This window comes from Xiphophorus hellerii, chromosome 11 (genome assembly GCF_003331165.1).
Source record: "Xiphophorus hellerii strain 12219 chromosome 11, Xiphophorus_hellerii-4.1, whole genome shotgun sequence".
NCBI classification, from domain to species: domain Eukaryota; kingdom Metazoa; phylum Chordata; class Actinopteri; order Cyprinodontiformes; family Poeciliidae; genus Xiphophorus; species Xiphophorus hellerii.
This window is the reverse complement of record NC_045682.1, coordinates 6,970,562-6,997,872: the sequence shown is the minus strand read 5'-3', so window position 1 is coordinate 6,997,872 and position 27,311 is coordinate 6,970,562. Positions and strand designations below refer to the sequence as shown.

At 44.1% G+C, this 27,311-nt stretch overlaps 2 protein-coding genes across 3 annotated transcripts; both read left to right on the top strand.

The window, feature by feature from the left end:
- Positions 1-725: 725 nt before the first annotated feature.
- On the top strand, positions 726-13,897 carry LOC116728928 (alpha-1A adrenergic receptor-like). Of its 2 annotated transcripts, XM_032577276.1 has the most exons (6): positions 729-1,602; positions 1,712-1,957; positions 4,733-4,984; positions 8,333-8,726; positions 12,648-12,769; positions 12,836-13,897. In XM_032577276.1, the coding sequence occupies exons 2-6, from the start codon at positions 1,787-1,789 to the stop codon at positions 13,118-13,120; spliced, it is 1,224 nt and encodes a 407-aa protein (XP_032433167.1). In that variant the 5' UTR covers positions 729-1,602; positions 1,712-1,786; the 3' UTR covers positions 13,121-13,897. The 2 variants fall into 2 exon arrangements, with proteins under 2 accessions (XP_032433166.1, XP_032433167.1); XM_032577275.1 differs by having other exon boundaries at positions 726-1,957.
- Positions 13,898-25,137: 11,240 nt separating this feature from the next.
- On the top strand, positions 25,138-26,644 carry LOC116728930 (GRAM domain-containing protein 4-like). The gene has a single exon (XM_032577277.1). It carries the CDS (start codon positions 25,344-25,346, stop codon positions 26,151-26,153), a length of 810 nt encoding a protein of 269 aa, XP_032433168.1. The 5' UTR covers positions 25,138-25,343; the 3' UTR covers positions 26,154-26,644.
- Positions 26,645-27,311: the final 667 nt, after the last annotated feature.

The following is a 27,311-nucleotide window of genomic DNA, read 5'->3' as shown; positions in this document are numbered from 1 at the left end:
TCTCTATATCAGGTTTTATTTGCTGGCTCACCTCCAGCAGAGGAACGTTTTATACCTCCATCCTCTGCTCCTGTAACAGCTGACACATCGAGTGATATTAAATGAGTGGCGAACCTTCCTCTGCTCTCCATTATGAGGAGTTAATTACAGTCACTGAATTATTCACTTGGAGGCTGAAGCCTGGTGTCTGCAGAGAAACAGACTCTGGAACATTAAATATGCCGACTTTAACGTAGGAGGATGAGATGCAGAGCAGCAAACAGAAGGCGTTCCTGAGTTATGATAGAGACGAATAAAGCTATTTTAATAAACTACCACCAGTCTGATATTTGATTGCATTGATTTGTGTTGGTTATAGTCAAAAATCTGGTTCTCTTTTCTGTTTGTGCCACAATCCATTCCTTATTTCTTATAGATTTAATATGAAACACAGACAAGGAAGAAATTATTTTTTACTAAAGATGTGAAACATTAGAAACATTTTGTTCCTGGAACTGGCACTCAGCAGGAAGAATCAGTCACACGTTTTGTTGCTTTACTGAGGATCCACAAAAGGTTATACTCTCTGCACATGGAGCGTGTTTTAGGCAGGTTTTTTTATTTTTAAATATAATTTTGTTTAAGTGACAATTGCAATGAATTTCCACAAATAAATTACACTAAAAGTACCAGTTGTACTGTCTAAGATCTTGTTTTATGCCATTTTTAATTAAATATTTTCCACAAATGTTAACATCCCATAGAAGAAAATGCATCCATCTTCTTTTGGGAAAAGTTTTATGTTTTTCTTTATTTAAATGCCTAAAAATAGCGATAAAATGGGGGACGAATCACAATTTTCTTAAATAGACATTTATAATAAAGTAAAAAAAAGTTATGTAAAATTTATGGCTCTAAATTACTTTTATTCAGCTGGATTATGTGCAGAAATGGATTGCTGTTTTGGTACAACATCCCAATCATTGATCAATCCATCAGTCCCTGCAGTACCACCAGGACCGTCCACACTTTTCAGATTGAAAAGCAATCGTCACAGCTGCTTACCCTTTTGGTCTGTCACATAAAATCCCAGTAAAACATTGTAGTTTATGGCTGCAGGTTTAAATTGAAGCTGCATCTTGACATCAGATGAGTCCCGCTCTGCCTCTGGGAGGGAGTGATGCAGCTGAGTGTGTTTCAGTGTCTCTGCCTTTTCCCCCCTCATCTCTCCCAACTTTCCCACATTAAACACTTGGACCATAAAAGGAGACGCAGATCTTCTCCCTGCGCCTGAATCAGCAGCTCAAGCCGAGGAGGAGCTCCGCTGGGCCGGCAGGAGCCCGCCAGCCGCTCCGCAGAGCCCCAAGCCCCCCGAAGGAGTCCGAATGGACCCGAGCGGACCCGAGCCTCCACCTGCCGCTGCACAGCGCGCGCCTCCCGCTCAAACCGAGCGAGCTCCGCACGAGCGCCCAACTCAGCCCGGGATTTAACCAGAACCAGAAGCGGGTCATTTCTCTCTTCTTACAAGTTTTCATCCAAAAACTCTTTTTAAACTAACGGAACCGGAGCGGTTTGGACTCTAAAACACATTTAAAGAGTTCCCCCCCCCCCGACTGGATCAAAGTAAGTCCCGCTGTTACCCGCAGTGAACGTTCTTTTCCATTTAAACATCTGACCGCTTCCCAGCATGAGTCTGCGGACTAACGGCTCCCTGCCGGACCTGTTCCACCAGAACTCCTCCTCCAATCGGACCGGGCCGCCGGACCCCGCCGCTCCACTGGACCTGAGCCGGGCGGTGCCGGTCGGAATGGTGCTGGCCTCCTTCATCATGTTCGCCATCGTGGGGAACATCCTGGTCATCCTGTCGGTGGTCTGCAACCGGCACCTGCGGACCCCCACCAACTACTTCATCATCAACCTGGCCATGGCGGACCTGCTGCTGGGCACCACCGTCCTGCCCGTGTCCGCCACCCTGGAGGTCAGTGAACGCAACACTGATCGATCAGTCTCTGATCATTATGGATTATATACCTGTTTACTTTCAGCTCTGAACAGCTCCAGCGAAACCCAAAAAGTAGGAAAAGTTATTTTTATATTGAATAAATTGGTAAAATTACAGTAAAGGTGAAAAATAGCAATATTTAGTTCTGCTTTAAACTCAACTGTTTGGTTTCCTTTTTATGTGGCTGAGAAAACAAGATTGGAAAAGATAACAACATTAATAATAATAATAATAATAACAAAGATACAGAAAATGTCAGCATTTATTGTACCATATTGCTAATATTAGTGAGATAAATGCAAATGTAACAAGTGTAATAATTATGGCTGCACAGCAACCTGGAAATCTAAAATAGCAATTCATTTTAACATTGAATAAATCCTTTAATTAAATCAGTTCAATATATCTTATTGTAATAAACATGTAGGAATAGTATATTTTATTTATATTTTAACATATAATAAATAGTATTTATTAGCTGCATGATGTAGAAAAATGACCAAATCTGAAATCACTGTGGCAACCAGATGAGTGTATGTGTATATTTTATTGTGTATATACATGCACGTTTCTTCTTTTTAAATGGCTCCAAATTAATAAAGCAATAGAACAAAAACAGATGAATAAAAATCCTTCATTTATCCCAAAAGGAAACTAAATTTGATCAGAACTGGTTTCACCAGGTCTCTGCTGATGGCGATGCTCTGAGCTGGAAGGATTTCCTGTAGCACTCAGTCTAGCTACGGCTCTGAACAGGCCTCTGACTGAAGACTGTTGCTGTCTAACAGGCTAATGACTGTAACGACATGCTAACACTAGCATATCCTTTATGACATCATCAGCTGCTGCTCGGCCTCCTTTGCTTCAGCCGCTCCTCTCTGGTTGGAGATGCTGGAGTCTGGGAGACGAGATGATCGGCCCTGGAAGACTCTTCAGGGTCAAAGTTCAGGGATTATTTTAGCTGTAGAAATGCTAATCAGCTGCTCCCCGTCGTAAAACAAAGCATTGCCATGGTTACGCTTCACCACTGTCTGAAAGTTGAAAGGAAATGTCAGCTGAAATGTCAGCCTGCCATATATTATATCCAAGCAATGCTTCGATGTTATGATTATGCATATTTTGATATTACAATAAGAATTATAATTTGATGTGTTTTGCAGCTTTTAGAACAATAACATAAACATGTAACGTTTGTAGAAATACTAACATCCTGTTGGTGTTACTTATAATGCTGTAGTAGGGGGAACTGTTACTGTAAATGCAGTAATAATAACAATAATATAACAATAATAACAATAATAATGATATAATTAGTTGCACCCAGATGGAGGAAAATAAAAGAGGTGAAAACAGAAATCATTTGAGTTGAAGCGATTTAAGCAGTTTGTGTAAAAATGTGAAATATCTGTTTCCTCAGATGACTTTTGGCTTCAGCAGCAGATCAGATTATTCCATTAGCTGACGGCAGACAGAACGGCTCTGTTTGGAAACAGTTGTTGACTCGTTTTAAAGAATCGGCGTAATGAAGACCAGCTGCAGGAAACACACAACCTGCACATCCACACGCACCTTTCTATTCTATTTCAGGCCCAGTGGTTCATTTTTGGTCCAGCCCAGAAACAAACTCAGTAAATGTTTCTGTTCCAGCCAACATGGCCGCCGGTTCATCCTGAAGAGGAAACATCAGCAGCGATTCCTCACCTTTGAACCACGCTGTGACTGCAGATTAGTAAAAACAGGATCTTGCATTATTTTCATTTTATCATTATATTAGTTAAAAAATTGTCTCAAAATGTCAATAAAATCTTTTATTATGATCATTTCTGGGACATTTTATCCCATGGTACCATTGGCTGGTCAAAAGCTCAAGTTTGTTCAGTTTAGGAACCAAAGACTGATTTGTTTTGGTGGTGGCAGCATCATGCTGTGGGGGACAGTAAAGATGGTCAGAAGATTCATGGAGCTAAATCCAGAACTAATAGGTAAATAATTTGACATCAGTTGACATACAGTAATAAACCTGTTGCAAAAAGCAACAAATCAATAAATAACAGGATAAATTAAAATTAACTCAATAATTTCCATGATTTATTGTTTCTTCTTCTACCAAAAGCCGGATAATAAAAGTTTTCACTCTGCTGTTTTGGTCTCAACTAGATTTCTCTTTTATTTGAAGGATAATTTTGTTTAATTTAATAATTAATTTTATTTGTTTTTTCTGTTGTTTTGTTTATTTGTTTTGGATATCTAAATGTCTTCCAGATCTCTCAGTGCTAAATGTTTATTAGATTTCATAGTTTATTGATCTTTGATCTTACCTATTATATAACTTGAAAATTGTCTCAAAACAACAATATTATCGTTTATCATGATAATTTGGGACGATTTATCGTCCAGGATTAATGTATTATGGTGACAGGCCTGTACAGTAGAAACTTTGTTTTAAATTCACACAAAATGGACATTTCATACGAGACATTTTATAAAACAAAGATAATAAAACTAAACTCAAACACACACAGCCATATCAAACACACACACACACACATCACCATGTAGGCTGACCTAAATGTTTTTTCTGTTCAGGTCCAACGGATTCTTTAAAAACTTTGTTCCAGTTCAGAAGCCTACTGGTTTTCCTCAGAACCGGTGGGACTGGTTTAAAACCAGCAGAACATCCCTGAAGCGTTGTGTGTGAATCTGAACGGTGCGGTGGGCCAGTCTCTCTGACGTTCCTCCTGGTTCCTGCAGGTTCTTGGCTACTGGGTGTTTGGTCGGATCTTCTGCGACATCTGGGCGGCGGTGGACGTGCTGTGCTGCACGGCCTCCATCATGTCGCTCTGCGTCATCTCCATCGACCGCTACGTGGGCGTGCGCTACCCACTGCAGTACCCCATGGTGGTCACCAGGAGGCGCGCGCTGCTGGCCATGCTGGGAGTCTGGATCCTGGCGCTGGTCATCTCCATCGGGCCGCTGCTGGGCTGGAAGCAGCCGCCGTCACAGGTAACACCGGGCCCGTTTAACCAGATCAGAACCGTCTGACTGGAACAGGATAAGAACAACATCAGATATTTATTAAACGCTTTCACGCTCCAGGTCCAGAAACCAGAGGAAACTATTTACTGAATTCATCTCAGTTTATTTCCATCATGGATGTAAACAGATCTGTATGTATGTGATATTAATGCTGCAGCCAGTTTGCACTATTCTCACATTCTGCACACAACTTTTAAAATTGAGATTAGTTTTTGTTTGATTAAATAATACTGGGACAAATGTATCTCCATATTTGTAGCTAAAAAAATCCTCGGAACATGAAGAAGCTCAGACCTGAACTTCAATACTGTGATTATTTAATAACTGGATTCAAAAGGTGATTAATAGGTTCATTCACAGAAAGTGAAGCTTATGGCGGAACAGATTTTCAGATAAAGAATGTTTTATAATGTTTATATTTGCTGTGAGTGTGTTGCTCTTTCGTTCGTCTGATGGACGGTCAGTTCTGACCTCTGAGGCTGTGAGCGTCGAGGCGTTCAGGGAAACTTTGTTTCCACAGAGAGACGAGCTGAAATAATCCAACACACACGTCACTGTGGGTGGTCACACAGTCACATTGGCTCATCATGTTTTCATCTCATTTTAGCAAACAGCGTCGGAAAAACAAAGAGTTCATTCATCCTCTGGAAACTGAGTTAAATATTACTGAGATTTTCTCCACAGCTGAAGACTCAAATCATTTAGCTGCTTTTTCCTCCTCAGGTGGGATCAGCTGTTTTATGTTTCTGCCTCATTCAGACACAAGTCAGAATAAAAACTGAATGGTGACTAGAGGCCAGACTCTGTTAGCTGTTTTATCACCTCAATTCATCACCACATTTACAGAGTTTAACCTTTAGATGTGTTCAGGGTTCCAACTCAAGGTGGGGATTTTCATTTTTGCATTGAGGAAAAACAGATGAGCCCATAAATATTCATACACCTGGAGCCTCAAAAGCTGATAAAATGATAAACACAGGAACTCATTTTAGGGGGAAAAAAATCACTTTTTATTCATGTATTTTATAAAAATGTCTTGTTTAAAATGATTAATGGGAAAGTCAGTATTTCCTTGTTTCTCTAGTTGTCATGGTTACTCTGTGGTGAAGGCAGGAGGCTCTGTACCATCACCCTAATCTCTCCTCAGATTGATTCAGGCTGCGTCACTCTGAAACATGAACCACCAGCCAGAAGAATCAGGTCAAATCAGTACGAACAAGAATAAGTTTATATGAACATCCTACAATAATATCAACCTGGAAACACAAACAGTAAACGATGAGACAATATGATCAAAAACAAGTTAAAGATTATCTATCATTTAACAGAAACAGAAAAACATTAATAAAAATATAAACAGATGAAAACTTCACTGTGAGGTTAATCTCTGTTTTTGTTATTTTCCTCATATTCTACACATTTATCTTTTAAATGGGATTAATAAATTATATTACATTTAAAAGTTGTTAAATTATTAAAAACTAACATTTAAGTAAGATAATAAACTGTAGGAAATAATATTTCTAATTTTTAAATGCTGTTTTAACCTGATGAGTTGAAACAGAAATCAGGAGCTAACCCTCCTGGTTGTTCAGTATGTTACTTTTTAATACTTTAGGATTAAATATTATCTCTTTATCTCTCTGTATTAGCTGTCAATACTGACAGCGTTGCTCTGTCAGTATTACTTATTATCTGTATTTCTATCTGTGTTGGTGAGTTTTGAGTCGTTTCAGTTCCAGACGGTTCAGGTTCTTTTAGCAGCAGATGAACTAGTTCCCAGAATCTGTTTGTGGATCATCAGCAGACGGTTCTCCGTCTGTTCATACGTCTCTGAATTCCTCTGTGGGTCAGAAGCAGAAGCTTCATTCCTCCACCCACCTTCATCTTCAGCAAATCTGTTTTTTTTTTTTATCTCAAAAACCTGGAGATCAGTAAAAACTGATCAAATTATTTTACTGATGATATTTTCCGTTTGGTAACATTGTTTCTTCTTTCTGTGATTGATGAAGAAAACCAGGCGACTCATCTCCTCTCATCCTGACCTGAAGCTCAGGTTATTTTGGACCTTTAAGGATTTTCTGGTTCTGGTCTTCATCCTCAGTCAGTTGATGAGACAGTTTAACAGGAATCCTGTGCAGATTACTGGATTTAAATAATCCAAACAGGGTCAAAATTATACATTGGGGCTGCATCTAATGGTTGTTTTGGAATCGATTATTTTGACAATTTACTGTAAAAAACCCCAAAAAGTTCTCATTCTGCAGATTTCTTATTTAACAACTAATTTTATTTTAGATATGAACAACACATTCAAATACCTAAATAAATAAATCTTTATAAAAAAAAAACATTTATAGAAATTATAAAATAAACATTTTATTGTATAAAAGCAAATAACAGCATTCCTTTAGAGCAAAGGATGCCTCTGCAGCTAAAACCTTTTTCAAATATCAAACTTTCTGCTGGATTGAACATCAACACATTGTATTGATCTGGGGATTAATTATGGATTAACTGATTAATAACCGGACTCAATAGGTGTCATAATGTTTTTTGCCTCATTAAAATCAAACCTGCTGTGTTGCTTTGATTTTTTTCATTCTTGAAAAATCCGTCAATCTCTGTAGCAACCGTTTAGCTGTTCAAAACGCCTGACTGGGCTTAGCCCCGCCTTAGAGACGCAGCTCCTCCCCCCACTCAGCACCTTCAGACTAGCCAGCAGTAATTAGCAAACAGCTGGTGGAACTGCTGAGCTCATTACAGGAGTTACTTCTCTGAGCAACGCTGGTAAAAACGTTATTAAAGGGTTAATAGAGGAGCCATATTGGGCAGAACTTCAGGTACAGACAGAGAGACAAAGGTACAATTTCAAGGAATTAAATCAGGAAGTAAAATTTCTTTTAAGTCATATTTGATACACAGTATTTAGCATTTTTAAACCAACTGAAGTTAGCATAATCACTTACAGTAACTGTGCTATAAGAGCATTATGTGCCTAGAAAACACACGATACTTTAACTTCTGCTCTGAGTACTGTTCTTTCAGCTAATGGCCTTTTTAGAGTCTGTATAATCCAGATAACGGTTAATCCATTAGTAAATTAGTTGATTATTTCAATAATCCATTAATCATGATGAATCATTTCAGTCAGGATATAAATCTATTCTCTTTAAGACACTTTTATCTTCTGATGTTTATTTAGATGACTCTCCTCAGTGTAAAAACCAGCAGCAGGTGTTCTCCAGGGTGTTGAGAGGTGAAAGGTCAGGCTAAAGTTCTGCTGTGTGTGTGTGTGTGTGTGTGTGTGTGCAGGACGACACGGTGTGTGTGATCACAGAGGAGCCTTTCTACGCCCTGTTCTCTTCGCTGGGGTCCTTCTACATCCCGCTGGCCGTCATCCTGGCCATGTACTGCCGCGTCTACGTGGTGGCCAAGCGCACCACCAGGAACCTGGAGGCCGGCATGATGAGGGACCGCGCCGAGGACTCCAACGAGCTCACCCTCAGGATCCACTGCCGGAACCAGCAGATCCACGACCTCTGCCCTCCCGCCAAGGCCGCAGGGGGCGGAGCCTCGGCCGGCCGGGGCGCTCTCACCGTCAAGCTGCTCAAGTTCTCACGAGAGAAGAAAGCTGCCAAGACGCTGGGCGTGGTGGTGGGCATGTTCATCCTCTGCTGGCTGCCCTTCTTCCTGGTTCTGCCCATCAGTAAGTCCATACAACTATGCTGATTGGTTCATCTAAACCAGACAGGTCATATCCAGTATGTGTGGGGTCTGCAGAGGTGTTAGCTGAAGTCAGCCAGAAGCAGTCTTTTTTAATCTATAGAGATTAAAAAAGACTGAAGTGTCTCCAACAAATCATCCATCAAAGATCTTCTATTTGTCTATTAGCTGACAAAAAATGCATCAAAGGGACTGAAAATGTTGTTCAGTCCAGCTTTTCATAACCTTCAGAAGTAAAAGTCAAAGTAGAGTAAACATTAGAGATTCTTAATGAGATTCTTATCGGAGGTGGGATGTTATTTTCTCACTTTGATACATCTGTTTCTGGGTCAGAACCCGTCACAGCAGAACTGAGGCGCTTCATTAGAGGAGAAACAAGAAGTCCAGCTGAAAATCAGTCCGACACGCCGCCTCCCATCAATCCTGAGCAAACATAATTTCCTCTGGTTCTACACTGATAGCTGTTAGCTGTGGGCCCATAGTTCTCTCAGCAGGCCTCACCGTGTTTCCAGGATGAAACCAGATCCATCTTTACCCCAATAAGAGCCGACTGATGCTGAATGTCTGGAATAGTCTCAGCTGCGGCTCACCAACTTTCACAGAAAAGAACCTGAAACGGGTCCAGTTTCCTCACCAGGAAGTTTATTTCCCACATCATGGAAGTTTATCACTCTAGATCCAGCCGATCCCAGCAGACAGGAAGCGGTTTGTAAACAGTCTGTGAGATCTGTGCTGCCACACGGATCATCTGAGTACTGAGGAGGATTTAATAAACTCAAACCAGCAGCAACAGGTTATTCTAATCATCTGTTCTGTTTTTCATTTCAACAAACTAATTACCAAAGTTTTACGTCTTTAAAAGAACTGGATCCAAACCGAACATTTTCCACCAGTCCTGTTCCGTCTTCTTTAATCCCACTCCAGTCCGTTTGCCTAGAAAGTCCGGTTCAGTTGATGAGGTCTGAATGCTAATCGACCTCTGACCTCTGGTCCTATAATTTTGGTCTGGGTTCGGTTGAAGTGAACTCTGGTTCGGTTTGAATGTATATGTGAACGCCAAGCGAACCGGAGACCGCTCCAAAAGTGGACTACAGTGCAGGGCATTCTGGGTAAATACAACCAAAACAAACGTGCTAACCTAGCGCTAGCAGGAGAAATGGCTCATGGTTTTTAAGCAAAGACTAAAGAGAAATCCTCCAACCACTGAAATTTGACGCCTCCATTTTAGTTTGCATTTGATGAAGAAGGAAGTTGCTCTCAGTGTCTTCAAAAGTTTTTGTGTCGTTTCCTTCAGTGGTTGTTGGTGCGGCGCCCCCACAGGCCAGGAGGGGAACAGGTTGCTCAAAGGGTTTGGTTGGTTTGACTCTGAACCCGACCCGGTTCCTCTGGACTCTAAAACATGGTTGCTTCAACATCTAGAGTAAACTCAGTCTCATAGGACCTGCAGCTGGATCTGTGGGCTCGGCCTGGTTATCTGACAGACCGGACCGGACCAGCTCAGGTGTTTTCTCTTCAATAATGTGGGAAGTTTGTCTCAGGCTGAGTTTCCATTTTCCAACAGGCTCAGGACGGTGATGAGGACGGTCCACTCAGGGACTCGTCTCTCTGCTGAGTCATGATCTGCACTGCGTCCTCACAGGAAGCTCTGCAGTGTTGCATTAAATCTGCTGCAGCAGAGCAACTGCAGCATCTGACCTTCGGATCCAGGAGTTACAAAGAACAAAGTAGCAAATAAAGCCTTTAATAATGCGTTATATTTTCTTAAACTCAGCTTAGTTTATATTATTACACTTAAAATAATATTATGTTTTCTTGAAAAAGTCATTTAACTTTTCCTCTGAGATCAGAAACAATAAAATTAGTTAGGTGATTTAGGATTACTATTTTAAGAGTCAGATATTTCTAAAAATATTTAAATTAATTTCATTATTTTGAAACTTAAACTAAAAGGTGAAGTCCAAACTAATTTAATCTTTAATTTTCTGTAGCTTTGAATTAATCTGGATACCAGTTTCAGAAATATATTTTCATTAGGGGTTGGATGTTTTAATTTTTAATGGAGCTAATTCTAGGCTCTGTAATTAATAATCACATTTTAATCAAACCATATATCAACAAAATCAACATTTTCAATTCATAAAACCTTTTTGCTGCTAAATTATTGAATAAACAGCCGCATGAGCTCAACAACAAGTGAAGCTTCTTTAGAAATCAGGGCTGTGGATGCTAACATTAGCATTAGCTGCTACATGTTTAGCGTTGAGATGCTATTTTAGGCTAGCATAGCTTTGCTGACAGGCTAACTGCTTTTAGCCCAACTTGAACACAACAATAGCCTGTTCAAATCTGGTTGTTTAGAAGCAGAAACTAAAATTAAGAGAAGCTGCTTCATCCTCCATTGCTGCTGTTGGCGGATGTGTGTCAGAAATGCGGGCGTACCAGAAACACATGAAAACAAAGGTTCCAGGTGGAACCCTGAGTCCAGCTCCTCCGTTCAGTCCAGCTGTCCCACTGAAACCTGCTTTCCGTCCATCAGGCAGCGTCTGGAGTGTCCTCTCTGGTTTCCTAGCGACCCAGACGTGTCATCGTTGGTTTTATTGATAGTTTTTCTTCTCAGTTGCCAGAAACCACTTCAGAGTCCCTCTAACTGGCCTGAAACCAGCTGAATTCCTCCAGAAGCTCCTGGGAACCGCTGGACGACGTGGCAGGAACCCAAAACGTCCCCTCGCCTCCAACCAAAATAAGCCCTGCTGCCGGTTTGGAGGAGGATCTCCAAACTTGGAAAGATGAGTTTTCCTGGGACTGCTGCACGGCGGGCAGGTGTCACATGGCTCCATCGTCTGGTTCAACCAGGAAACTCTTCATATATAGTCAGAGATCAGAGCCTCAGGCGCAGGATGGCCTTACAAGTCCATGAGCAGCGGCGCTGATCCACCTGCTGAGGAGCTGGGCCGATCCAGAACCTGATCCTGCTTAAGTCCAGGAAGATCCAGGGACACGCTGCGAATCATCAGAGGATCATCAGCGCGAGCTCTGGGACGAGCCGAGGAAGATGAGGAAGCTTTCCTTCAGAGGCGAAGCTGAGACTCCAATGAGTTTCTGCAGCTTGGTTTTTATTTTTCATTTTAAATGTTAAAGTTACACTAAAGCTGAATTATTCCCAGCGTTATCAGAAGGGTTTGATTCCACTGATTATGTAGAATGATGTGAATACTGTCTGACTGGCCTGTTTTTTATTCAAATTAAAGACATTAGACATTATATTTAGCATTTCTACCTGCACTTTCTGAACCATTTGAAAGAAGGTTTGTTGAAGTTTATCTTTGACATGTTTGACAAAGACAGTCAACCTGTTGTTATTTTCTAGTGGCTGTAATTCTCCTACCTGCTCTGACTAACACATTAAAGTTGTTTTAACATGTTTGACCAGCTAGTGGAGCTGTTGGTGTTATGATGAGCTCTTCTGATGCAGTTATCAAATTCATGTGTTATTCAGGATATTTATGTCTGTGTTTTTGTGAAAGAAACATTTGAAGTGAATTCAGCTGTTTTTCTGTATCAGATCCGTATCACCTGATACTAAACCTCAAATATTGATATCAGAAGTGAAAAAGTGGGTCTGTGCATCGATAATGAAGTATAAATAAAAACATTTATATCCTCCATTGTTCCGTTATCTTCTCTCGTCTCACTTTCTCTTCACTATTTAGCTTCAGACTAAATGATTTACTTCTGAGCCAGCTAAATATTTAGCTTTAAACTGTGACATTTATAAATGAATATGGTAAAAATATGACTTTGATAAATGAACATTCATATGTTTTCTCCTGGTTCAGGCTACTTGCTGTTAATTTGGTTTGTTCCTTAATGAGCCTCGTTGATCTTCTTCTCTGTTGGTCCTCAGGCTCGTTCAACAGCAGCCTCCGACCTCCAGAAACGCTCTTCAAGGTCATCTTCTGGTTGGGATACTTCAACAGCTGCCTGAACCCCATCATCTACCCCTGCTACAGCCGCGAGTTCAAACAGGTAAGGCTATGAGGAGAAGCTCCTCCCCTCCCCGGAGCTTTTCTCACCGCTCTGCTCCGCCCGCAGGCCTTCATCCGCATCCTGCGCTGCCGCTGGAAGAGCAAGCGGCAGGGCTGGCAGGCGTACTACAACTACCGCTGCCAGCAAGGGTCAAACGCCTCGTCCTTCCTGAACGGCAGCCAGCAGACGCTGTCCTCCGCCGGCCATAGCCCCTGCTGCGTCTCCGCCAAGCTCCGCCCACCGCCTTGGCCCTCCGCCGCCAAGCGCCCGCTGCCCGGGTCGGCGCCAAGGCCCGGTCCGTCCCCGCTCGCAAAGGATGCTGGGAGGCCGGGGACGGGGCCAACGGCCTGAGAATCACCAGAGAGGAAGAGGAACGACACGGAGGAAACGCCCTCTGAGAACAGACAGGAAGTGATGTCATAAGCAAAGCACTGGCCAATCAGGCTCTCAGTCTCATGGACGCACCTGGCTCCTCCAATTCCAGGTGTAGACTAAGAACTCCAGGCTTTTATTGTGAAGGAGGCAATTAAGATCATGTAAAAACAGAACCTGATCAGATCTGCATTTTATTTAATTTAATCAAGAGAGTTTTTATTAATAGGAGATAAATCCATAATGAGTCAGTTTGTCTGCTTAAAGCTGTAAAATAAATAAAGCAAAGATACGCCGAGTTTAAACTGATTTTAAGTACAGATTCTCTTAAACTTGATATTTATTTATTCTGTTTTACATTGTGATGAAAACTTTCAGATCCTTGCAGGCTTTTATTGTGAAAGTATCAGTGGTTGTATTATGACTTTTATTGTGAAGGGTTTTTTATATCTCAGTGTTGAATTGAATCCAGCTGTGCCCCCCAGATGTTCCTGCAGCGACCCGAGGATGAAAAAGTTCTAATGAGGTTTTGATGAAGTTCTGAGACAGGCAGGAAGTTGGGAACTGTTAGTTTTAACCTGGTTGCAGGAAGACTGCTGCTGTGTTCCTGCAGCACCACCTGGCGGACAGCGGTAGAACTGCAGCTGCTTTGATTCTCTGTTTTAATGTTTTTCTACTTCCGGCATCAGCAGGTCTGTGTGAGTTCACCTCCTCTGTTCGGTTCAATAAAAACCTGTTTGCTGTGTTGTAAACTCATGCCTGGGTGTTTCTGATCTCATCTGGAGCCGATCTGGACCGAACCCTGAGTTGGAATCACTGCAGGTTTTGCATCGTTTTGTAGTTTTAGTTTTTTAGTTTGCCTCGGTGGTGTTGCACAACATTATAGTGTGATGTAATTTTATCCCTGCTCATTTCTTAAAAGTTCTGGCCCCTCTTGGCCGCTGCAGTTAGAACCAAACAAGTAGCTTCTATTGTACACTAGTCAGAAACTAACTCCCAGAAAACTGCAAAACAACCGAAACACTGAGTTCTTTTAAACCGAGGATAAAACCCACCTGTTTATAACTGCTTTTGATTCATAACTGGAACATTTATTCATGTATTTTATGTATATTTAATTACAAATTGGTCACTTATTTCATAACAGCGTACTGTACTATGTTTTTGCCTTGTGAAGGACTTTGAACTGTCTTGTTGCTGAAATGATCTTTACTAATAAACTTCATTTATTTGTGTAGATAAAAAGCTAAACTTAAATCAGAGGAAATATGCAAAGAAGTCAAACAAGATTAAGATTGAAACTCGCTGTAAAAAAACAACAAAAAAACACCTGTTTTCAGTTAATGCTAACGTCAGGTGACTGAGGAGAAACCAGGCCAGAACATTTCCTCCTTTCAGGATCGGTTCCAACTGCATCAGATGGACCTGCATTGATTAGATCTGTGAATGAAAAACAGTTCTCTGTTTTTGTTTTTAAATTAAATCAGGCAGTATTGTTTAGCCAAGCTTAATGGAATAAATCCTTAACCACTGCACATTTTTATTACAGGTGGTGCTGGCACAGGAAAAAATCATTCAATCAGGGCAATTGAATATGAATCAAAACATTTATTGTCGACTGTGAGTCGATAGTTGCTTATCAGAAGTGTTGTTTTTAGGTAAAGGAGCACATGTTGTGTAAAAATGTGATGGCTGATATCTGACATCCAGGAGATGAGTTATTGTCATTTCCTGTTTAGTAGTGAAAGATTAGCAAGAACTTCCTGTAGGGTTTGATAGACATGATGTGTTGTTATGAAGAGTTAGATGATCCCATTTGATCATACACACAGTGAAGAAGTAGGGATCAACCAATAATTTCAGTATTTTCTGAGAGACTTCATCATCATGTCATTTATGTCACTTAAATGTGAATCAAAGTGTAAAAGTAAGAAATCCAGCAGAAAAAACAGGTGACTTCCTGTTGGAAGTGGGTGGGGCGGAGGTTATGTCATCAGTTAACCATGTGAATGTGATGAGGGCTGGTCTATAATGAGACATAGAAAGTCTGATGCAGCTCTGACTTTGTATGTGGAAGTTATTGCACCTTGATGTTTTATGGCAAATAGTCAAACTTTGACACTAAGCCACGCCCACATGAAAAATCCTGTGATAACTGTTTGACCTTCAGTGCCTCAAGGTTATGCTGAGTGATTCTGAAGTCCGTATCTCAAAAGCTGTAGGACGAGTTCGATCAGATGAGACGTCTATAAAAAAGAGGAAATGGCGGCTTTGATCCAAAATGACCGTCTTCCTGTTGAGTTTGGACCATGGCTCCAAGAGACGTTTTTGTAGGTCCTGACCAGATACACATGTGTACCAAGTTTCATAAGTCTGGGTTGAAGCATGGCTTGGAGCTGATGTTTTAAAAGCTTCTAGGGGGCGCTGTAGATAAATTAGGCCACGCCCACCAAGGATTCTTATGGATTCCTGACTGGGGCTGGATAAGGATCCATCCCAGTAAGTTTGGTGCAGCTCAGTCGAAACATGTGGAATCTAGAGCCAAACATATGGCAATGGTGTTACAGGTCACTTCGCCACGCCGCCACGCCCACCTACTCCATCGAAACCAGTCAGGGTTGGAATACACAACCACTTATACCACAGCAGGTACGGAAAACCACAAACGCAAAAATTCTAATTTGTAGAAATCTACTGTTAATCTCTTCATGTTAAATAAAAAATATTACTTAATATTTAAGTATTTAGTCATTATTTCAGCTTGACTCATTCAGAACTGTTCTGATCGTTTCCATAGCAACGATCAGAAGCAAGACCTTGCCCCAGAAGTCCAGTGAGCTCACTGATGAGGTCATAGATGACATCATGTACATCACAATAGATCAAAGAAGTTCTAAAGATTTAATGTGTTGCTCCAACATTGAGCCCAAACAGTTTTCAGAGAGACCAGGAACAACTGCAGCCAAGATGAAGATCCGCGATCGCCTTAGAGCGTTTAGGGAGAAACTCCGTTTCCACCCAAAGGCGATTGTGGAGAGGGAGGACCCACTAAGCCCCATAAAGATGACAAAGAACATGAGACGCCTTGAACGGGACTTCAGACCTGTGGCACAATTTTTTAACAACCTGTCTGCTTTATCCAGCTGGCACTCTGTGTACATGACAGCCTGTTTTTTCTGTCTGTACATGTGCACAGTGTGGTTTAGCTGGACCATTTCCTCCATCGTGCTCCTCGTGATTCTCCAACTTTCCATAAATTATTTAATTTCCAAAGGCTGGAGGATCCCGAGGAGCATCATACCCGACATGTGTGAGCCAGGGGAACATCTGAAAGGCACAGGTGTCTTACATATGGTCCACTTGGCTTTCGATTCTGCTCACAAAACCCAGGAGCTTTTTGGAAACATGGCCGACACGCTTGAGAAGATCAAAAATCTGTGCATTTGGGTCCGGCCAGAGCCCACAGTAAAGATCTACGTGGGACTCTGGCTGGTTTTGCTCTTCTCATGCGTGTTGCCATACCAGCTGCTGGGTTTAATCCTAGGTGTTTCTGTAGGGATCAAGTTTTTCATCATTGACTTGATCTTCAAAAGGTTCCCGAAGCTGCGGCAGCGGTTTAACACCCCCTACAACTTCTGGGCTAGTTTACCCACCGACCTGCAGCTGAGGGAGCCCAGAAACACCTGGTGGAGCAGATGGATTGCCACGGCAAGGGCCCGATGGAGCACGGCCCGAAGGAGCATTTCTAATGCTCTTCTCGGTGCCAGAGAGAGGCGTTTTCTCCCTCAACGCTCTCGATTCATTGGGACCTTGCAAAAGTGGCGATGTCGGCTAAGGAGGAGGTAGCAGACCAAAGTGTGTCCCAGGTCTGTCTGGACGACGGCAGCAACTAGTTTTGGAAAGGCGTTTCAACGGCAAGGAACAACCGGCGGATGTCTGTGGGAAAAGGTAAGAAATGAAGTCACATCTGACGTTACGGTTTCTCCAGCCCCTCCTCTTCAACATGATCAAGGATCTTTTGGAGAGGAGCTAAAAATAACGAATTCGGAAGATAAAAAAATCCCAGAACAAATCATTATTGACCATTTGAGGCTGGAGAAATCTGACTGGGACTGAACACTTATCCTGATGTGTTCAGTTAAATTAAATTATTAGATTGAAAGGTAAAAAGATTTGACAGGTTTCCTGTTTGCAGGTTTCTCTCCGGGTGCTCCGGCTTCCTGCCACAGTCTGAAATTGAGACTGTTTAGTTAATTGGTTTCTAAATTTTGCTTAGGTGTGATTAAAACATTTCTTTTCTTTTCTTTGAATAAGACATTTGCCTGGGTCTGAGTTCCTGCCTGGGTTCTTCTGTCTTTATGGGGTTTGCATTTTCTCCAAGTGCATTAGTGGGTTCTCTCCGGCTTCATCCCAGAGTCCAACAAAATGACTGTTGGTTTATTTGGCTTGTCTAGTTGACCTTTGCCCCCTCTCTTCAAAAAGTAGTTTCCTGTTTGCAGGTTTCTCTCCGGGTACTCCGGCTTCCTGCCACAGTCTAAAATCACGACTTTAGTTAATTGGTCTCTATATTCTGCTAAGGTGTGATTAAAACATTTCTTTGGTTTTCTAAAATGTGGATTGCCACAGCAAGATGGCTGCCCCTTGCTGTGGTAATCCATCTGCTCAGGAAGGTGTTTCTGGGCTCCCTAAGCTGCAGGTCGGTGGGTAAATTAGCCCAGAAGGTATAGGGGGTGTCAAACCGCTGCCGCAGCTTCGGGAACCCAGCCTTGGCTCTTCTGTCTTCATGGGGATTGAATGTTCTCCAAGTGGGGCCAAAACTATCCATCCATCCAGCAAGGGGGCAACGTTGATGGCGCAGGAGACGAATCCTTGAAGGCCGGTCCGGCGGACAATGTCGGCGCAGGGGCCGGACCACCTGGAGGCGACGAGGGAGCTCTGGGACCACCTGGAGGCGACGAGGGAGCCCTGGGACCACCTGGAGGCGACGAGGGAGCCCTGGGACCACCTGGAGGCGACGAGGGAGCTCTGGGACCACCTGGAGTCGTCGAGGGAGCCCTGGGACCACCTGGAGTCGTCGAGGGAGCCCTGGGACCACCTGGAGGCGACGAGGGAGCCCTAGGACCACCTGGAGGAGACGAGGGAGCCCTGGGACCACCTGGAGGCGTCGAGGGAGCCCTGGGACCACCTGGAGGCGACGAGGGAGCCCTGGGACCACCTGGAGTCGTCGAGGGAGCCCTGGGACCACCTGGAGGCGACGAGGGAGCCCTAGGACCACCTGGAGGAGACGAGGGAGCCCTGGGACCACCTGGAGGCGTCGAGGGAGCCCTGGGACCACCTGGAGTCGTCGAGGGAGCCCTGGGACCACCTGGAGTCGTCGAGGGAGCCCTGAGACCACCTGGAGGCGTCGAGGGAGTCCTGGGACCACCTGAAGGCGTCGAGGGAGCCCTGGGACCACCTGGAGGCGTCGAGGGAGCCCTGGGACCACCTGGAGGCGTCGAGGGAGCCCTGGGACCACCTGGAGGCGTCGAGGGAGCCCTGAGACCACCTGGAGGCGTCGAGGGAGCCCTGAGACCACCTGAAGGCGTCGAGGGAGCCCTGGGACCACCTGGAGGCGTCGAGGGAGCCCTGGGACCACCTGGAGGCGTCGAGGGAGCCCTGGGACCACCTGGAGGCGACGAGGGAGAATCGGAGGGAGCACCAGGAGGCGGAAAATCGGAGGGCCTTCCATTGAGGAAGCTGAGCCTGGGGACTCTGGGTTGGGCTCTTCAGTCTCTGGGGACGAGGTCGCCGAGGTGCTTAAAAAGCTCCTTGGTGGCAGGGCCCCGGGGGTGGATGAGATTCGTCCGGAGTTCCTTAAGGCTCTGAATGTTGTAGGGTCGTGTTGGCTGACGCGACTCTGCAATATTGCATGGACATCGGGGGCAGGTCCCCTGGATTGACAGATTGGGGTGGTGGTCCCCCTGTTCAAAAAGGGGGACCGGAGGGTGTGCTCCAATTGCAGGAGTGTCACACTCTTAAACCTCTCTGGCAAGGTCTATTCAGGGGTCTTGGAGAGGAGGTTCTATCGGATAGTTGAACCTCGGATTCAGGAAGAGCAATGTGGTTTTCGTCCTGGTCGTGCAACACTGGACCAGCCAAGGTGTTGAGGGGATCCTTTTTGGTGGCCTTAGGATCACGTCTCTGCTTTTTGTGGATGATGTGGTCCTGTTGGCTTCATCAGGTCGTGATCTGCAGCTCTTGCTGAAGCGGTTTGCAGCCGAGTGTGAAGCGGCTGGGATGAGGATCAGTGCCTCCAAATCTGAGTCCATGGTCTTCAGCCAAAAAAGGGTAGAGTGCCTTCTCCGGGTCGGGGGTGGAGGGGTGGGAGTAGGAGGTGTCCTGCCCCAAGTGGAGGAGTTCAAGTATCTCGAGATCTTGTTCACGATTGAGGGAGAAGAAGGGAGCTGGAGATCGACAAGCGGATTGGCGCAGCGTCTGCCGTCAAGCGGGCGCTGTACCGGTCTGTCGTGGTGAAGAGAGAGCTGAATGAAAAAGCGAAGCTCTCGATTTACCGGTCGATCTACGTTCCCACCCTCATCTATGGTCATGAGCTTTGGGTCATGACCGATAGAACGAGATCACAGATACAAGCGGCCGAAATGGGTTTTCTCCGTAGGTTGTCTGGGATCTCCCTTAGAGATAGGGTGAGAAGCTCAGTCATCCAGGAGGGACTCAGAGTAGAGCCGCTGCTCCTTCACATCGAGAGGAGCCAATTGAGGTGGCTTGGGCATCTGGTCAGGATGCCTCCTGGACGCCTCCCTGGTGAGGTGTTCCGGGCACGTTCCACCAGGAGGAGGCCCCGGGGAAGACACAGGACACGCTGGAGGGACTATGTCTCTCGGCTGGCCTGGGAACGCCTCGGGATTCCCCTGGAGGAACTGGAATAAGTGGCTGGGGAGAGGGAAGTCTGTGCCTCCCTTTTTAAGATCCTACCTCCAACCCATCCATCATGCATGGATGGATGGATGGATGGATGGAGTAAAAATGTTGTAGTGATAGTAAAAATAGGTAGTAAATTCAAGTCTAGGGTTCCTGTATAAAGCCTGTTTTATGGCACATTTCAGCAACAGCAGTTCTTGGTGCTTTACATCACAAGTCATAGAAATAAATAACAAAGATATTTATCATTTTTAATCTGTTCTTCAGGTTCAAAATGTTTTTCTATCCTTTTATCTTCACAATTTCATGGAACGTCTGTAGAAATGTGATTATAAATGCTAACATTTGCATTAGCTGCTACATGTTTAGCATTGAGGCTATTTTAGGCTAGCATAGCTTTCTGACAGGCTAACTGCTTTTAGCACAACTTGAACACACTGGTCTCTCCCAGCATCCAATCAGATCGTGGCGCCGCAGGCCCAGGTAGAGCAGCCTGCGCCCCTCCTCACTCCTCTTCTTCCTCACTCACACATTGATCAGATTTTCTCATTTAATCTGGTGATAAAATAATTTAAACCGGAAGAATCAAATTCACATTTATTATCATTGATTATTATTATTGTTATTATTATTATTATTATTATTATTACTAGTATTGTTTGTTTTGATCGGAGCTTTTCTCCACCAGGTGGCTTCAGAATAATTAATAATTTAGATTTTTTTGCATTTTTTTATCTGACATATTAATAAAAATCTGGATGTTTTCAGGTTTATTCCAGTCAGGTGATTTACCTGCTGGGTAAACAGAAACAAAATCCTGACCTGCCTGCTGGGACGAGTTTAATGTTCACTGCAGTCCAATCATGTTAGAATAAATGTTTTTATTAACCATAAATTTGTTGATTTATTACTCAATTGATTGATTGATTGATTGTAAATCAGGATTTTCTGTCTGACTGATGGATGTTTCATCATTTTGGTGTTTAAATGTTGGTGGTTCTGTTGCTCCGGGTCAGGGCCGTGCAGAGATCTATGGAGGGGCCGGGGCTGAAATTTAAAAAAGGGGCACATTGAACAAAAACTCCATACAACAACATAGCAACAACCCATATTAATCAAGAATCTAATTGGTTCCTACTATATCATTGCCATCATGTGGGGAAATGCAAAGCAAATCTAGTCTATATTTTCCCCAACAGGTATAAAGTTTCTGTTTCTGCTGCTGACAGTCCTGGAGATCTGAGCTGATCTGAGACTGTAGCTGTTAAACAGACCAGAGGAGAGAAGGTCAAAGGTTATGAAGTTATGAAATAAGAAACTTTGCTGCCATTTTACTAATTAAGTCCTAATAATATCTATTTAACCTCTAGAACAACCTGGCTGCAGACTGATTTATAGATCAAAAAGCTCAAAGGGGTTAACTCTATATAATAGTTTGATGTTAGACTTCTAGATCTAGAATTATAAGACTGGGATATCAAGGCAAAGAAAACTCAATAGCTGCTGATAGGGGCCATTCAGGGGCCTCCAGACACTCAGGGGCCCCTAGAAATGGTTTAATTGTAACACAGACTGTAGATCTAAACATGTAGCATCATTTATAGAGAATGACAATGTTATTAAATTTTATTTAAGGCATTCAGCTGAGGAAAATAAATAGTACATGTAGGATTTAATTAGGACGTTTACTTTGTAAAAGTTTAAAGAATCATCTTGATAGTTTGATTGTTGCGTTACCATGGCTACAATATGGTGTAATCTTTGTGTTTGAATTGGGTTTGTTCACAAATGCATCACAGCAAATAACCAATAATCAGTGATTGATTTTAAACTGGGCCAATAAACCTGGTCTCCTTCTCACAGATTCACCTGATCGATATTTAAACATGTTAGTGATGCTGAGGTTCTTAGTAGGACGGGTTCCAGAGGGTTGGGGGTTCTGTCTAAGGCCCCATATTACCTTGGGCCGGCCCTGGAGGAACAGCTGCTGCGATGCGCATCTCTGGAGTCTACCTGGAATCCACCTGGAACTCCTTTCAAAACAGTCAGTTTCAATGAACAACCCACAGGGAAAATACCACTTTTTATCCATTCATCCACACCATACACACTTTTTTCTCCATATTTAATTATCATACAGTCAAACATTTCACCCGGAGGAGGAGATTGCGTTCTGGAACCACGTAGACCCATTCTTCTTGAATTGGGTGGCTTATCCTCTTTAGACTGCAAACGTCTTTGCAGAATCCAACAAATCAGCTTTGTGGTCGCTCTGCCTCTTACTGCTCTAAGAGGGGCCTTTATTTCCGATAAAGGTCTTTAGGATTCTCTAAGGGTTTAGTTCCCTCAATTTAGAAAACCAAAACTCAAGAAAATACTTGCCTTGTTTACCAATAAGGACTTTCACTAGGACTCTAACCTAGAAACCTGTGGTTCCTTTTTTTTCTCTTAACCCGGTTTGGGACTCGAACCCAAACATCTGGGAGGGACTCTACCCCACCCCTCTTTTATTTATTTATTTTATATATTTTTTAATTTTTATTTCCTCTGGGACTTTAACCCAACTTTTCCTCTTAATACTGCCAATCTCTATTCCCCAGCGTGAAAGGGGAATAGAGATCCTTTAATACAGTGATGCCCAACCCCCGGGCAAGAAATAATTAAATATTTCCGTTTTATGTATTACTTGAGTCTGGAGGATCTATTGTTTTGAAAATCATTTAACCGGATTCTCTCGGTTACGTCTTGAGCGCCAACATTGAGCCCACAAGCAGCAAAATGAGTAAGAAACAGATCAGATGTCTTTGGAAAGTTTCTTAGCGAAGTGGAAAAGACCCAGAGAAGAGACAGGAAAATAGATTTACCCTGGTAGGTTATTCCCACATTCCAAGCCCGCTCTGCATAATGTGGTGACCAGCTCGTTAATGAGGCAATGAAGCTTCAAACTGCTTCGCCATGTAGAGACCAAGCACCCTGAGCATAAGCAACACTTAAGCCCACACAGTTTTCATAGAGACCAGGATCAACAGCAGCCGAAATGAGGATTAACAATCGCTTTAGAATTTTTAGGGAAAAACTCAGTTTCCACCAGAAGGCGATTGTGGAGGGAGGACCCACTAAGCCCCATGAAGATGACAAAAAACATGAGACGCCTTGAACGAGACTTCAGACCTGTGGCACACTTTTTAAAAAACCTGTCTGCTTTATCCAGCTGGCGCTCTGTGCACATGACTTTCTGTTTTTTCTGTGTCTACATGTGCACAGTGTGGTATAGCTGGACCATTTCCTCCATCCTGCTCCTCTTGATTCTCCACCTTTCCATAAATTATCTAACTTCCAAAGGCTGGAGGATCCCGAGGAGCATCATACCCGACGTGTGAGCCAGGGGAACATCTAAAAGGCAACCCAGGTGTCTCCTCAAGAGGAGCCGTACAACTCTGGTCCCTAAGAGCTCGGATCTGGTGGAGCTGAGTAGAGTAGAAAACTGGAGGCCCATCTCTCTTAGCTCCACCATCCTGAGGCTCCTGTCTAAAATTCTCTGTGACAGACTGAGCGAAGCCTGCCCTGCCCACTCGTCACAGAAGGGCTTTACTAGGGGCGAGGGCTGTAGCACTAACCTGATGCTACTTGATGGTGTGGTGCGGAGGGCGGTTCGCCACAAGGAGACCCTCGCTGTGGTGTTTATTGATCTGGCGCGCGCGTTTGACTCAGTCTCACACCAGCACATTCGTGAGGTGCTGGAGCTGAGGAAGGTTGACGCTGGCATCTGCGACCTGATCAGCAACTCATACAAGCCGACGTGTGAGCCAGGGGAACATCTAAAAGGCAACCCAGGTGTCTTACAGATGTTCCACTTGGCTTTCGATTCTGCTCAGAAAACTCAGAAGCTTTTTGGAAACATGGCCGACATCCTTGAGAAGATCAAAAATCTGTGCATTTGGGTCCGGCCAGAGCCCACTGTAAAGATCTACGTGGGACTTTGGCTGGTTTTGATCTTCTCATGCGTGTTGCCATACCAGCTGCTGGGCTTTATCATAGGTGTTTCTGTAGGGATCAAGTTTTTCATCATTGACTTGATCTTTGAAAGGTGCTCGAAGCTGCAGCAACGGTTTGACGCCCCCTACAACTTCTGGACTAATTTACCCACCGACCTGCAGCTGAGGGAGCCCAGAAACACCTGGTGGAGCAGATGGATTGCCACGGCAAGGGCCCGATGGAGCACGGCCCGAAGGAGCATTTCTAATGCTCTTCTCTGTACCAGAGAGAGGCGTTTTTTCCCTCAACGCTCTCGTTTCATTGGGACCTTGCAAAAGTGGCGATGTCGGCTAAGGAGAAGATAGCGGACCAAAGTGTGTCCCAGGTCTGTCAGGACGATGGCAGCAACTGGTTTTGGAAAGGCGTTTCAACTGCAAGGAACAACCGGCAGATGTCTGTGGGAAAAGGTAAGAAATGAAGTCACACCTGACGTTACAGTTTCTCCAGCCCCTCCTCTTCAACATGATCAAGGAGCTTTTGGAGAGGAGCTAAAAATAACGAATTCGGAAGATAAAAAAATCCCAGAACAAATCATTATTGACCATTTGAGGCTGGAGAAATCTGACTGGGACTGAACATTTATCCTGATGTGTTCAGTTAAATGAAATTATGGGATTGAAAGGTAAAAAGATTTGACAGGTTTCCTGTTTGCAGGTTTCTCTCCAGGTACTCCGGCTCAGGATGATGAGAGCGACTGGTTATGGAAAGGCGTTTCAACTGATGGCAAGGAACAACCGACGGATGTCTGTGGGAAAAGGTAAGAAATTAAGTCACACATCGGACACAGAAAACAGCGATGACGTCGTGACAAAAACGCGCTTCTTGCCCAGAGAGCAAGAAAAGCCAAAGAGTGATTTGAATGAGATTAAAGGACTTCTAGAATCGCTTTACTAGAAAACCAATTCTTACAGAAAGAGCTGAAGAAATTGAAGGATGAGCCCCTCAAAGATTCACTTAAACAGGAACTGGAGAAAGAACTATCCAAACGCATTGAGCTGGAACAGAAAGTCATAAAATTAGAAGTTCAGGATTCTCCATCTCAGTCATCAAAACCTCCATTCCCTCAACCTACAGAAAAACATAAAGAGAACTTCCTGAATCGGCTTCACAATCATTTCGGAGTTTTCATGGAAAACTTCCGTTTCCACCCAATCACAATAGATCAAAGAAGTTCTAAAGATTTAATGTGTTGCGCTCCAACATTGAGCCCACACAGTTTTCATAGAGACCAGGAGCAACAGCAGAAAAAATGAAGATCCGCGATCGCCTTAGAGCTTTTAAGGAAAAACTCCATTTCCACCCAAAGGCGATTGTGGAGAGGGAGGACCCACTAAGCCCCATAAAGATGACAAAGAACATGAGACGCCTTGAACGAGACTTCAGACCTGTGGCACACTTTTTTAGAAACTTGTCTGCTTTATCCAGCTGGCGCTCTGTGCACATGACTTTCTGTTTTTTCTGTGTCTACATGTGCACAGTGTGGTATAGCTGGACCATTCCCTCCATCCTGCTCCTCATGATTCTCCACCTTTCCATAAATTATCTAACTTCCAAAGGCTGGAGGATCCCGAGGAGCATCATACCCGACGTGTGTGAGCCAGGGGAACATCTAAAAGGCAACCCAAATATCTTACAGATGTTCCACTTGGCTTTCGATTCTGCTCAGAAAACTCAGAAGCTTTTTGGAAACATGGCCGACATCCTTGAGAAGATAAAAAATCTGTGCATGTGGGTCCGGCCAGAGCTCACAGTAAAGATCTACGTGGGACTTTGGCTGGTTTTTATCTTCTCATGCGTGTTTCCATACCAGCTGCTGGGCTTTATCATAGGTGTTTCTGTAGGGATCAAGTTTTTCATCATTGACTTGATCTTTGAAAGGTGCTCGAAGCTGCAGCAACGGTTTGACGCCCCCTACAACTTCTGGACTAATTTACCCACTGACCTGCAGCTGAGGGAGCTCAGAAACACCTTCCTGAGCCAGACGAGAAGAAAGTGGCGGCTGATACCACAGCACAAAGAGAGGAGCTTTTCACGAGGCTTTCAACCTTCCGGAGAGTGAGCGGGTATGGAGAAGATAATTGGACTATTACTTTCCTGGGAAGAAGTCGGACATAGTTGTCTCTCAATTCCCTCAGGATGATGAGAGCGACTGGTTTTGGAAAGGTGTTTCAACTGATGGAGTGCCCCTCCTGGGGACTCTCTTGTTCTGCTGGGGGACTTCAACGCTCACGTGGGCAATGACAGTGAGACCTGGAGGGGCGTGGTTGAGAGGAACGCTCACCCCCGCCTCCCGATCTGAACTCGAGTGGTGTTCTGTTGTTGGACTTCTGTGCTCGTCACGGATTGTCCATAACGAACACCATGTTCAGGCTTAAGGGTGTCCATATGTGCACTTGGCACCAGGACGCCCTAGGCCCCAGTTTGATGATCGACTTTGTTGTCGTTTCATTGGACCTGCGGCCGTATGTCTTGGACACTCGGGTGAAGAGAGGTGCAGAGCTGTCCACTGACCACTACCTGGTGATAAGTCGGCTCCGGTGGTGGGGGAGGAAGCCGGTCAGACCTGGCAGGCCCAAACGTGTTGTGAGGGTCTGCTGGGAACGTCTGGCAGAATCCCCTGTGAGACGGAGCTTTAACTCCCATCTCCGGCAGAACTTTGAACAAGTTCCGGGGGAGATGGGGGACATTGAGTCTGAGTGGGCCATGTTCCATGCCTCCATTGTCAAGGCGGCTTATCGGAGCTATGGCCACAAGGTTGTCAGTGCCTGTCGCGGTGGCAACCCTCTAACCCGTTGGTGGACACCTTCGGTGAGGGATGCTGTCAGGCTGAAGAAGAAGTCCTATCAAGCCTTTGTGGCCTGTGGGACTCCGGAAGCAGCTGATGGGTACCAGTGGGTGAAGTGGCATGCGGCTCAGGTGGTTACTGAGGCAAAAACCTGGGTGTGAGAGGACTTTGGAGAGGCCATGGAGAAAGACTTCCGCACAGCTTCGAGGCGATTCTGGTGCACCATCCGGCATCTAAGGAGGGGCAAGCAGTACAGCACCATCACTGTTTATAGTGGGGATGGTGTGCTGCTGACCTCAACTTGGGACGTTGTGGGCCGGTGTGCAGAATACGTCGAAGACCTCCTCAATCCCACCAACATGAAAAAATAAAATAAAAGAAATAACCCATTCTTTTCTATGTGTCTGTCAAATGTTCTTTCAATGCTTGTTT